Source organism: Panthera pardus, unplaced genomic scaffold (assembly GCF_024362965.1).
Source record: "Panthera pardus isolate Hobbes unplaced genomic scaffold, ASM2436296v1 HiC_scaffold_24, whole genome shotgun sequence".
NCBI lineage: Eukaryota > Metazoa > Chordata > Mammalia > Carnivora > Felidae > Panthera > Panthera pardus.
In genome coordinates, this window is record NW_026526810.1 from 101,892,717 (window position 1) to 101,907,038 (window position 14,322).

The following is a 14,322-nucleotide window of genomic DNA, read 5'->3' on the forward strand; positions in this document are numbered from 1 at the left end:
AAACCTTCCGTCTTTTCGCTGCCCGGTTTGGGGGGAGTGAGGTGGCATCAGGAGTTCTGACTACTGCTTACACAGACTTTCCACCAAGGCTCCTCTTCTGGCCTCTGTGCACCTTTACTTTTAGAAAGGCATCTTTCTGAAGCTTCCCGCAGTTAATGTGGTGTGAGTGGGCTACTTCCAGACTCTCCCTGCTGCTGCTTACAGCTCCACTTTTTCTCATCTGCCAACGCAGTGACCACCAGTTCATGTGCTTGCTAGTTCCCAAGATGCTGACTCTGAGATCTCCTCTCCATTTTGCTTTGTTTTTGTGGGTTTTATTTCTTTTCAGTAATCTGTCTGATCTCGGGGGGTAAAAGTAAATAAATACATGCATGCGTTCAAGTCTCCCCATTTAACTCAAAAGTTAGCAATTATTTCCTATTAAATTACTTCTTCCATTCTCCAGTAGCTTCTACTAATTCAAGTAATTCAATTTTCTTATGCAAACATGTCAATCCCTTTTAGTGGGAAAGAATCCAGCAGAACCACCAGAAAACCAAATGGCCGTTGTGCCAACCTGATAAAAGTGATACTCCCACTACAGTTCTCTTTCTCAGAATTAACACCAACCATGTTAACAGGTCTTAGTGTGAAGCAAAATAGAAAGTAAAGCACATTCTGGATCTTGAGACTGTGAATACAGAAGTTAAACGAATGTCTCAAAGTCATCACTTCACCCAATAAACAACACAAATCCTTACCAAAAAAAAAAAAAAAAAGTCAGCATTAGAACTCAAGGTAGAGCAAAGCTGAATTTATGGCATGATGCTCTTCTCTCAGTACTCAGTTCTCTGTCCCCTCTTCTATGACTTCTGTTTCCAAGGCACTAGGATGTCCTTAATTCTGTTTTTTCCAGCTATATACAGAGCAGTTCTGACATCTCCCTCGATCTCAAATTCAATCTGGTCAAAACCAATCTCATCCTCACTGACCTCCACTTCCCTCTAGAAGAGAAGTCTCTTCTCACCTTCCTCATTCTGTCTAAGCCTTTAGAATTTCCTTTAACTCTTCCTCTCCTGTATCTATCTGCTTTACGCAGCTTATCAACAGGTCATTTGATTTATGCCTTCACAATATCTCTTTGGTGCTAACGGTGATATTATACTTAATAGTGGAAATTTGGAAATAGTTTTGATGTCCCAAAATAGTCAAGCAGACAATCATATATCCCCATAATGGAACATTATGGCAGCCATTAGAATGATGCTTTTAAATTTAGTTAATTACGTGAAAGCATGTTTATATCCCAATGCTGAAGAAAAAAAATTTAGTTCAAATTATACATATAGTAACATAAGTAATTACATAATAAGATTAGGATGAAATAATTTATTTTTTTTTCCCTTAGGGGGAAAAATGTTTAATACAGAGAAACAGGAAAGGAACACAAGGAGATTTTCCAGAGTGATGGCCGTGTTCTAGATCTGGAGTTACGGCTGTATGAGTACAGAGAATTATTAAATTCATTGAAGATTCACTGCCTAAGATCTGTTCTTAAAATCTGTGTTGATGTTAAGTATATCTGGATTTTTTTTTAATTTAAGGGAAAGCCTCATTTAAAAACCAGGCTAGGAGGAAACTGGCTAACATGTGAACACTGATTGCATTTAAATAATGAAACTATACATAATCTTTTTTCTTTGGTTTCAAGTTTTCTTTGATGAGCACAGGAGAAAATACAGGAGGATGGGGAGTTCTTTATATTTTCTCTCCACTTCCTCTTTCTTTGTCACCATCTGACTACGGTAGGACAACAGCCCTCTGCCATCAGCCATCCTGGGTTAAATCTGCCAGCCTTACACCCCCTGAAAGGAGCTGGCAGAAGGGTACAGACTTCCTAGGTGGGGGCTGGAGAAAGGAAACTAGTATCATGTACATTTCACCTCCCATTCAAAAACCTTATTAGCAGCTCTCTGCTTGCAGTGTCTAAGATTAAGTCTAACCTCCTTTACTTGGCTTGCCAAGACCTCCGTAATCTAGACCCATCCCCGCCTCTCCCCCTATTACTCACAAATTCCAACCATGAAACCCTCCACTCCCATCAGGCTTCTATTTCGAGACTAAACTCTGCTCAAAATAAGAGGCAGCTTTTTACCTGCTGAAGTGGTGACGGTAATGTTAAATTAATTCTCTCTAGTCTGTTAGCCCCACACAAAATCATCACAGGGAAATGGTATTTCACACACAGAGACAACTACATTCCACTGTCTCCAAAACTGGAAATGTAGCAGTGGATCCAAAAGTGAAGACTGTTGATATTAAATCTTAGAATCCAAAAATAGAGGTGTAAACACTGCAACAGCCCTCGTACTGGCGGGCGCTTGCAGTCGAGTGCGCACGCCCCACACAGAGGCCAGCCATGCAACAGCAGGGTTCTACCACGTGTTCCTGTGCATGGACTTTGGGTCCTCAATCCTAGAGAAGTACTAAAACTGCTAAATTAAGTGGTTTCTGGAAAATCCAAAGTGCACAAGTTAATAAAACAGTAACAACGTGGGGCTTTTTTGAGGACACGTATATTCTAACATCTGCTTTGAACACTCGGTTCAAAATCAGCTAATGCTAAAAGAAAAATTAAACTCTGAATTTTAAAAACACACAAAGCACTTGAGGCTTCTGAGGTATGTTTCCGGCTATTGAGTATGTGTTCTTACTTGAAATCACTAAAAATAAACAGGAAGCTGCCCACGCTATCACTGTCCCTTACTCTGGTTTGTCTCTCGGTCTCTGTGACCCTTCGTTAGTAAAACAAACCTTGAGCTAGCTGGTGAGTTATGAAAACAAAAACGCACCTGAACACATGATCACAGATTAACATCACTCTTTACCCACACACTTCATAACGAATTGAGTAAGATCAGCCACCAAGGGAGGGCAAGGCAGACAACCGTCCCTCACACGCCTCACGGAGGCATGCTGGCCTCATGTTGGAGGGGAGGCTGGAGTGTGGGTGTAAGTGCCTCAGAAAGAAACCAAGAAAGGGCTCTCGGGACAGGAACTGCCCACCAACCCTGTTAGCTTCCGTTTTAAATGTGTATTTATAGATCATTGCCTTCTGATTATTTTACCCCTCAAATTACTCCTCCTACTTTCCAGAACAGGGCACACAACAGGCTCCCCAGTTTGTACCTGATGGACAGCACAAATACACACTCAATTTTCTAGCACCTTCTCTATTGTCTAAACTCAACAAATACTTCTAGAGAAAAGGCCAAAAGTCCCCACAAAAGGAAGAGGGCTGCATTATTCCAGAGTGTTCTACCCTATTCTCATAAAGGCCTTACCTTCTTCAGGAAAGGAAATTCCACAGTATTTCAAAGCAGCCCATTTAGTAAGTACCTAACACTATCTGCCCAGCCCCCACTCCCTGTCTGATACCTACATCTCTGAAGAGTGAAGAGACATTATATTCTCCAACATGGCTTGCTTATCCATTTTATTAAAAGATAAACTTGCTTTCCAACTCACCAAATTGTTACAACCAGTCCTATTTTTATCCTGAAACATCCCAAACATCCTCTCCTCCACGTGTCACCCCTGCCTTCCTGGCAATGCTGCTCCTTGCCCAGGACCTGCTGCTGCCCGAGGCTCTGGTCTTTCTAGTTTTCCCTTCACTGCTCAGCAAATCCCCACCTCTCTCTATTCATTCCTGAAACTGCATTTTAACTCTAGAAGTCCCTTATCTTATCCTCATTTTCCAGAGGCAACTTCCTCCACAGAAGTCACTGGATAGCGTATTTCTTCTTGTTTTCACCTACAGATCAAGTTTGGCTTTTAATATTGGTTAGAAGCCAGCTACCTCCTGGAAATGACCTGCTTGTTGTTTTCTTGCCAAATTCTTGCCTCAGGCATTACCGTCTCAGAGAATTCCACATTGAGGACACTCATTTTCTGTTTTTTCCTGCTCATAATGCATCACTGGGGTATAACCAGCTTTCTCTTTAGAGAATCAGTTAATAAGTCCCTTCCTCTCTCACTTCTGTCCTCAGTAGAGAGACAGCTGAACTACATAAACTAACAGCAAGTGCTAGAATTATCCAAGACCTACTTACATAGAAACCACAGGCAACAATTTCCCAACCTTTTTATCACATATTTTCCTCAGTAGATTTTTCCAGAAGCATTCCTTACACCTCTAATCATATTTTCATTTTCAAGGTTAAATTAAAAGGTAGGAGAAAAGAGAAACCAAAACCTGAATGCACTTCTGTGACTTATCCTGCACAATTCTGCAGCCAGTTTCAGGGGAGGGGGAAAGAAAGAGAGGGAGCGTTCTCCTTCCCGTTACAGAGAAAGGATAGTATTGGATACATCAGCGCTAGACAAGTCACAGCTGTCAAACAATTTTAAGTATATTGAAAACTCTGAACAATCTGTAAAGCAGTCAAGCCAGAAGGATACAGCTTGTAAATGAAGCAAATAGCAATCATGAGTAGCTCAGTTGTTTCCTGAGTAAAAACCCACTCCTTTGTACATTTAAATTAAAACTAAACCCATTAAAATCCCTGTCAGATTCCTTAAGAGAGAATGTCTGCTGGAGAGAAATGGTAAATTATTAATATAGTATAGACATGAATATGCAAGTGTATCAGGAAAAATCTTATTCAGGTAAACTAAGGGCTGTATACATATGCATGTATATATAATTCTAACCACACAGGCACAAGCAGATTTACAGGGTCTTCCAAAAAAAAAAAAAAAAAAAAAAAAAAGACCTGGAGATGAAATTTCCCATGAAAAATTAAAATTTTAAGTCAACAGAGAAAAGATATGGAAAGCTACCTTACAGAGACTTATAAAAAAAAAAAAGCTTTCAGCCTCTCAAGATTCACTGTAGCTAGCTAGAAAAACTGATTAAACCATCTAAAGAAAAAGGGGAGTCTAACAGGAGTGGTAGAGGTGGTATCACGACAAATGACAGCGATAATGACATCATAACAACCTTATAACATCACACGCTTAAAAAGCTGAAGACTCGTCTAAGTGGCAGGACTCACCTAGCAAGGGCAACAAAAAGGAGACTGTACCCATGTAAGCGCTGATTGGGGACCATCATGGAGACGGAGGGATGTTCCCATCATCTAACTCCCTTGCTCCAAATTCAAGCTAAGCAGGTAACGCAAGGATGCCTTGACTGCTGGTAGAGCTTGCCTGCTTCTAATGGTGGGACAGACAAAAGAGATATGGGGGGAGCACATGAACTCAGGAGATAGGATCATCTCAAGAACTGTACTTTGGGTGGAACAGAGGAGAGTTCTGAACTACACAGCCCTCCTCCTGAGCTCCTCTTCACCTCCCAATCATTGTTCACTCTCCCATACTGGAAGGGAGGGGGAGAGCAGAGAAAACAAGGTTGAGAAGCACTCTTAATTCAAGAATAACACAAAGGCGGGGTAGTGAAGTGGTGAGGGGAGAGAGCGGGAGAGGGAAGCTGTTTCTTAAGCAACAATGAACATTTAATCCTGAAGCCTGCTATTTGGTTTGGCCTTGTGAGGAGCAGCAAGATTCAGGGAAAGGCTATTCAAAACCCTATTACCTATTTATTTAGAAGAGCTCAAGGAAAAGGACACAGTTCAGAGGCAGGAGTCCAATCTTTGGGGTTTAGTCCTCATTCCTATAGTAAAGGATGATTCCAGGAAAGCATTAGGCACAGCAGTTAAGAGTATGGTCTCTGGAGCCAAACAGCCCGGATTCAAATCCGCCCTGCCTGTTCCCCAGGTGAGTAGCTCTGGGAAAGTTCCACAGCCTCTCTCTACTTCCTTCACATCATCTATAAAATAATATACATAATATTACTATCGATCTCACAGGGTTGTTGTGAAGACTAAATTAACTCATATATTGTAGGTGCTGCAGACAATTGTGCTGCTAACCATGGAATTTGTACAAGTGCTGGTGATCTTTTATGAGTACACACCTTTGCGAAGATGCTATAAAGATTAAGTACATGACTACAACTGTAAATTGTGCAACTATCAGAACAACCTACCAAAACTGACACAAGACGAAACGGAAAATCTAGAGTCAGGCATGTATTTAAGAAACTGAATGCACTACCAGAAAAAACCTGCTGAAAGAGAAAACTACGGGCCCAGATGGTTTCACTGGTGAAATCATTCTAACAACTTCATTTTTCATCTTTAGTTACTGCCATGAATGGGAAGACTCTGCTCCTTTCCAATCGTGTATTTTCCAAGAGAGCAGCATCTAGCAGAGCATTGCACGTGTGGTAAAATCAAGCTTAAACCCCTGTGGAGTCAGGTATGTCTTTGAATAGTCAGTCAAAAGCTATGGATCCTCTACCACGAAAATACACAAAACAGGGGTGCCTGGGTGGCTCAGTCAGTTGAGCGTCCAACTCTTGATTTCAGCTCAGGCCATGATCCTGGGACTGTGGGATGGAGCCCTGTGTCAGAGTCTGCCATGCTGAACATGGAGCCTGCTTGGGATTCCCTTTCTCTTTCTCTCTCTGCCCCCTCCCCCTCTCATGCTCCAAAATTAAATAAATAAATACACGAACAAGCAAGCAAACAAACAAACACAAAATACCCAAAATTCTGCAGTCAACATCAGAAGGTCCACTGACTCTATAAAAACAATCTACAGACACCCTAGTATGCTAAACGAATATTATTAAGTGGGCATTAACTAAAGAAGCACAGTGCAGTTGTTTAAGATTTACAGTAATTAAAGAGAGGACAAAGTGCCTGCCAGTCTCTCTACCCTCTGATAAATTACAAGTGGTAACAATATGCTCCTAACCTTGAGCGGCCAATTCTTCTGGATCTCATTCTAAAAATGTGTGTTGATAATCTTCATTATCGTAACCTTAAATTCTTTTCTAAGTAACAAGGAATCCTTCACTTTCCAATTTAATTCTCAGGTCCTGTTCCTATTCTCAAAATTTGCCAATAATTTCAGTTCCTAGATGCCCTTCCCAGACATCACTCAATTCTCTTCCATTATTTATATTTTCAGTAGCGTAGGCAGCCCATCTCCACCACCATCACCCCCACACAGGCACCACCACATGGGTCAGATCTTATCTCCTTCCAGTCTGAAGAGTCACCTCCAAGGCAAATTCTGGCCAAGATGTATGGTTACATTCCTTATCAGATGCCAGAAGATGAAAAATGGAAATTTCACATTTCCCCCTGGTACTTATCATTCCCAAGGCACTTTTAGATAGTTGTTATTTTATGAAAAGAAACTCTGTCTGTCCTTCAGCCAATAAAGCATGTAGTGAAATTAACAAAGCACTCCTATAAGTCTGTGTAGGCAGACTCAGAGACCTTTAATTGCAACTTCATTATTTTCTACAGAACCATATTCTTCTATTAAGAGGCAAACCAGAGCTGTGATCTCCTGTTAAATCAAAGGATATATAAAAGATACAACACACAGATAACCAAATGACAGGGTATAATTTGAGAATAGGAAAAACAAAGCTAATGGTGGCCAAGAAACAATAATTAGGACTCAAGGAAAGACTTCAAGAGAAAAGAAAAAAAAATGTTCTAAGTATTTTATCTTAAAACTATATCACCTTTGGAAAAATCACATATTCTACAATGTGAGGTATATAGAAATTTAACCACAGATGAGAAGTAGGGCAGACTTTGAAACCAATAAAAGTAAAGACATAAAGACAAAATATGAAAATAAATAACAGCAAACAACCACAGCAACAAGGTATACTGTCTGCAAGAGAAGGCCTAAGACTGTATTCTAATGAAGGCAGTATGCCCAAGATTCCATCAGTGTACGTGCAATCACCATCTACAGGCATCATCTCAACTTCCTTATACTTTGAGCGCTCCTCAACCCCCCAGCTCCCACCTGCACCACTGCTCGAAAGCACAGTGGTTCCCTGTACCACCGGCCATTCCATCATCGTTCTTTTTTTCTCCTGTTCTCCTCCCACACCGACAATTCCCAATCTCCGTCTTCACCTTTCCACATCTAGGTCTCCCATAACCTCCAAGTAACACACCAAAAGTCCACTGCTCGGTTTCCACGCAAAACCCACTCGCCCTCCAGCTATACCTTTCTCAAATAGTGGCATAACAAACCACCTAATTCCCAAAGCTATCCTCACCACCCCTTCCTCTTTCTCACACTGCAAACATCCACACAAATGCCAAGTGGCTTCAATATTATGTGAGTCTCAAATGCCATCCTTTCTTCTCCTTCTCTACTTTCATACCTGTGTTTGCCTTAGGGCTTTCACAGCTTCTCTAAAACACCCCTTCCCTAATTGATTCCTCTCCGCCTTCAATTTTGGTGCCCTCCAATCTATCTGGCCCACTGCCAGTGCAATACAAATCTGACCATGTCACTCAACTGCTCAAAACTTTCCAATGTTTATCCACTGTCTGTGAGGTTCTTTCAAGAACGGGCCCACACCTGCAGCTTCAACTGCCACCATTCACCTCCTCGAACTCCCCAATACACGTGCGCACGTGTGCGCGCGCGCACACACACACACACACACACACACACACACACATAAAATGCTGTGACAACACTACTTGTGTTTCTCTGAATCTATCATGGGTTGGGAAATCCCTTTGCATCATGTAATTCTCTTCTTCATTTCAACACTAATTCAGCCACTTAGAAAACACGCATTCACCTTTTAACACCTACTGAGGCTTGACTTCCTTTGTAAAAAGCCTTCCTTAACCATCTCTACTTACCTCGGACTACTCACCCTCTGTACTCCTTTCTTGCCTTGTATATACACCTCTATTAATACACGTATGACATTTTCTTATATTTGTTCATGAGTATCCCTTCTACCTGATTTTAAGTTTGCTGACAGAGCAGGACCCAGCCTTTTTTTATTATCAAAATGTAAAAGTGTGGTTCTAAGTCATTCAGTAAACTTTAGCTGGAGTTAGCTAAAATAACGTCTTCACCAATGAGATACCATCTCACATTCGAACTATACCCAAAAGTGACGTTTTTGAAAAGGAAGATGTGCACATATAAAGAGCATAAAATACAAAGAGCTCGAGTTTGGGTTAAAAAAAAAAAATAGCACAAGATTACTGGGAGAGCCAGAAATTCTAAAAAGTCTTTCAGATGGATGCATGGCAACAGAACCAAAGAGAAAACATTAGCATAATGTGGTAAAAATACTGACTCAAGGACAGAAGCCTGACACTCGAGATGATACAAAGCAGAATGAGCCAAAGCCTCAAGGAACTACAAGTCCTGATTCTCGTTTTTTTCCATCAGATTTGCCCTCAGGTGAAATACATGAAAACAAACCACTTACCTAAGCTACTATTTTGGAAGCAGAATCCATTCTCAATTTCTTAGACTGTGTTGACTGAAAGAGCCAGTGGTTTTCGGAGCTGGAAGGTGGGAGCAATCATTACCGACCCCCTCCATTTATACACAGGAGAAACCAGGGCTTGCGAGGAAATTAATTATTTGCCCGAGACCTCACCATCAATCAAGTGGACGGTGACTTCCACATTCTCGGTCTCGGGCTCTCTCCACCAGCCCACACAACTCTCCCGCAGGGAAGGTACGCACTACATTGTTTTATCCTGTTTACACATCAAGAGCTGCTTTGCTTTCTTAATTCTAGCAGCCTGGAGGTGGTATCTAGACTTCATTTAAATGCTAAAAATGGCTTCCACAACTCACAGATTACTTTTATCGGTCACTCTTTCCTTCCCCTAACAGATTGAGAACTCTCAAAGGACAGATCCTTTCAGGTTGGATCAAAGGCTTTTGGTAATAGTGCTAACACCAGAACCTGTCACTGTAAGTCATTACTCATCCTCGTTTATAAAACCTGGCTATCACTTACTGATATTTCACTAAAAGCACCACCATTTCCTTCACTAATCCTAGTGAAAGTGGTTGCATTTTACAATAACAAGAAAGAATAGGTGGGGACAGTGACATTTGTTCAACAGGCAGGATCATCTTGGAGTTACAGAATTTGAGAACCATCGAGGCAATGGAATACGACACATCCAGCTGACAACACCTCAAGTCCACAAAAGGAATGCTGGGTTCCACCAATGATTGTAAAATCAGGTATATAATAACAGAATCATCCAAACATAGCACTATTGAACTAATGCTTGCCATATGTTCGGGACTATTCCAAGAGCTTTGTACACAGATATTGCCAATCCTCACAAAAGGCCAGAAAAAGGCAGGTGTGATACAGATGAGGAAAGTGGGCAGTGGCAGCACCAGAATTTCTATATAGAAGGGGCCTCCGAGGTGGCAAAATGGAAGGGAGTAGAGGGCAACAAGTGGGGACTGGGTTCCAACCCTTCTTATGGAGTGGTAAGCGGCCAGCTTGCTAGACTGTATTGCAAGACTGTATCTGAGGAGGTGAGGACTTTACGTGCAGAGCACTTTACTTAGGCAGAGTATTCATGGAGCAGCGGAGGTAGGACTATGGTCACCCTTCGCCTGATCCCATGTGCCTCTTAGCACCACACAAAAACTGAGGCCCCAGAGGAAGGGCTCCATCCAAGGTGCTGAAGCAAGTAAGTGCGGCCAGAGCTGGCACTTGAGCCCAGGTCTGTGTGGCTCCAAATTCTCTTCTCTTTCAGACTCTCCCACACTAACTCCTTCTCTGTAAATGCCCCAGACTGCCTAAGAACCATGTAAAATTAATGGTTACAACTTCACAAATCATGAGATCTGAAAAATAAACTACGCCCCTGAGAACCCTAAACCACCATCTGGAAAGTTGATTTTCTAATGCCCTAGAACAGTATGCGTGCTACAGATTTAACATCTCCTAAGGTAGGCCTCCAGTATATTTTAAAATGCACATTCATACACAACTCAACTGACGGGAGACTTTTAAAAACAATTTTTGGGAGGGGGTTGGGGGAGGGCAGGGGAGAAGGGAAAATAGTCTCCGTTAAGAGACCAAAGCTCATTTAGAACCAAGTTGGTTTCACAGGAATAAAAGAATTTTTTGATTATGCCAAATACTGGGTTTAAAAACTAAATATAACCCAATGACATTCAATATCTTAATTTGAGATAATTTGAGAGCCTGAAACACTCGCATTTAAGAGGGAATTCATTCACTCGTTCAACGAACTCCTGATAGACCTGCACTAGGAGGTATTCTGGAGGCCACAGAGATGTGCAGGACATAGTTCCTGCCTAGAAGTGCTTATAGTCTAATTAGAAAAATCAAATAAAGGTGTGAAAAATTAAAGGGCAGCAAGTGAACAAATTCCAAAAGGATGAATTGCCAAGAGATGAAGGAAATGAAGGTAGGGGACAACTCTGAGCTTTTCAGGAAACAGCAGTAGCACCTTAAGCCGAGTCTTGAAAGGAAGGGGAGAATCAGAGATGGGGCCCAAGAAACACATGAAGGTCCAGAAACAGGGGGAAAGAAAGGCTATTTAAAAAAAACAAACCAGTAAACATACAAAGGTTCTCACACAAAGGTAAACTGACAGGTATATAAGGATATTCATAGGATAGTGGTTAAATGAATTATGGTTCACCCACACAATGAAGTATTACACACCTGTAAGACTGAATGAGACAGCTTTATGTGCACTGATATACAGTCTATATTGCTAAGTGAAAAACGCAAGGCACAGATAAGTGTGTATAGTATGCCACGACTTGTGTATTTATATCTATATGCTTATATGCGCTTACATATTAATGGACAATCCATGGAATGAGATATAGAAGGAAGTTATAAACGGTGGATACCTCTGTTGGCTGAGGAGATGGGTAGGTTAAAACCAAGGGGTAGGTTAAAACCAATGGGTAGGTTAAAACCAAAACCTGCAGAAAGCAGATGGCCTAGAGAAAACCTTAGGTGTCAGGTTAAGAGGTTCAGATAGCATGCCAACTCGAGAGCAGGACTTCTCAACAACAGTACTGTTGGCATTTAGGGCCAGATAATTCTTTGTTAGGGGGCTGTCCTGTGCATCATGAGATGTTTAGCTGCAATTCGACCTCTCTCCAGTAGATGCTGGTAGCATGCCCCTCCCCACCCCTGGGTGTGACTGCCAAATCGTCTCTAGACATTGCCAAAGTGCCCTGGGAAGCAAAACCACCCCTAGTTGAGAACCACTGCTCAAGAGCTACAATGTTAATAGTTAACCTACAAGACATTCTACTAGTATATTCTCGTAAATTAACAACAAATGCAACATAAACTCAAACACATATCTGAGGGATACACTGGACATTGTTTTGAAATGATCTTCATATATCAGTCACGGTTTCTCAAGTTATGATAATTCACATCCCTTCCCAAATCTGAACTATTCATTTTTAACTACATCTACTTCATCATGGAGGTCTCTTTTCTGTATTTGTTGAATACAAATGATAAAAGTTGAACTGAAAAGCTAGACAGTTTTCAGCAGTACAGAGAGAATGGGCCAGGTTCTCCAAGGGGATTCCCAGTGGTTGCGCTGACCCTTCTGGATTTCTGCAGCATAATTTCACCAATTAGTGGAAGAGCCCCACCTCCCCAAAAGAGCACGTACTCTCTAGATCCAACATCTTCTGGGATGCCAAGGAAGGCAAGCTTCCCATAGAAATCCAACAGAAAACCATATTTTGGCTCAGCTTTAAAAAACAAACAAACAAAAAAAACGAATATAATTACTGACCCAAAAAGAACATAATTACTTCTATTATGCTAATAATGTTTCTTCTCTTAACTCCTAATGACCACACAAAGTGCAAGACACTGTTCAAAAATAATGAAAGACATCACCCCAGATTTCAAGACTATAATGGGAATGATTAGTTTATAAAGCCAGGAGAGGCTTTAACTAGATTCTACAAATCACAATTTTATTGAGGTTAAAGCCATTTCTAAATTACCACAGTGAACAGGGAGGGGAGAAAAAAAAAAATCAAGACATCCAACAGGCTTGAATATTTTTCAAACACAGATCTAAAACTTGTGTTGATTCTCCTGTGTCTTTTCTTTTCCCAACGCCAGAAATCCAAGAACACCCTGGCAATCCTGGCTTCATACTCTGAAGTCGCTGGTTCCTCCAGTACTGTTGTAGGTGAAAAGTTGTGGATTTCATTCTCATGAAATCATACTCTTCAAATTCTAGTATTGTTCCGACTACTTTAGCTTAGCTCTCAGAAGGTTGGTTCTCATTTGTGGAGGTGACCTCCAGTGACCTGACTCTGCAATAATTACACCTGTACGTCGCTATGGAAGGTGCTTAAAAGTGTCCGCGGCGAAACAAAGAAACTCACCATTCTAACTACTTCAGGGTAAGTCTGCTCTGTCAAACAGCCTCTGCTTATTGTAATGTAGTCCACCAGTTCATTAAGAGTGGAGCGCTTGTATTCTTTCATTTTAAGATCAGATAGCGTGTCCATGAAGTCAAAAATGACACAGCACTGCTGAAGTTTCTTTAGGAACAGTTCAGGCTGCTCTGAGGACGGAACGTCTAAGAAAAAAAAAGGAAATGGTGTAAGTCTGTCATCAATTTCTAGGTAACAGGAATTCTCTGTGAAAGTTACTTCAAAGGCAAGCTCAAAAAAATAAGAATTCACATGACAACAGTGTTCTTTTTAACAATTACACATGGGCGGGAGGGGATACCATAGCCACTACTTAGGAGACCTTGTCTTTGAAAGCTACGTGGTACCAACACAATAGACAGCATTTGCTATTCCAAATATCTATTCCAACCAAAGATAGACCAAAATCCCAAGAGCCATTAGAAAGTTGAAGCAAATTTTAACCAAGAACATCCCATGTCAAAACCCCTGAGCCAAAAGCACTGAAAAAGGTCAAACTTCCCATTATAAGGTAAAGCCACAAGTTTTCACTTGGTTTAAATTAGTTTTACTAAAAAAATTTCAAAGCAGAAATGTCAGTAAATTCATTTTAATTTCACGCTGACATCCTTGGTATTTAAAGCAACTGTTGTATGTGTGTTTATATTTTTTGTTTTGTTTTGGCTTGACATCTATGAAGTTTCTTTGTCAAAGAAACTTGGAAAACCAACAAAATGAAGTAATATCAATTCTCTCAAAAAGAACACACCAGTGATGGGACAATAAGAGCAAACTATACTTCAATCTATGCTCTCTCTTATGACCCATCTTATTCCCTTAACAGTGCGAGAAAACCACTAACATCTTCATTAGTATGTTCTCGGAATAAACATCTGTTCTTTTCCCACAAACAGCAGGTCAGACATTTGGTTTGATGTCATTTCTAAAAAAATATATAAAAATTTCAAGTTAAAATTCCTCAGTGAGAATGAAAACCTGATTTACAGC

The 14,322-nt window shown here is 40.9% G+C and overlaps 1 protein-coding gene across 3 annotated transcripts in view; it reads right to left on the reverse strand.

The window, feature by feature from the left end:
- PPP2R5E (protein phosphatase 2 regulatory subunit B'epsilon) overlaps positions 1-14,322 on the reverse strand; it is a 150,698-nt gene that overhangs the window by 54,122 nt on the left and 82,254 nt on the right. For all 3 annotated transcript variants that reach the window (XM_019451597.2, XM_019451596.2, XM_019451595.2), the window contains exon 3: positions 13,285-13,481. In XM_019451597.2, coding sequence (XP_019307142.1) covers positions 13,285-13,481 — 197 coding nt within the window. The remainder of the gene's footprint in view (positions 1-13,284; positions 13,482-14,322) is intronic.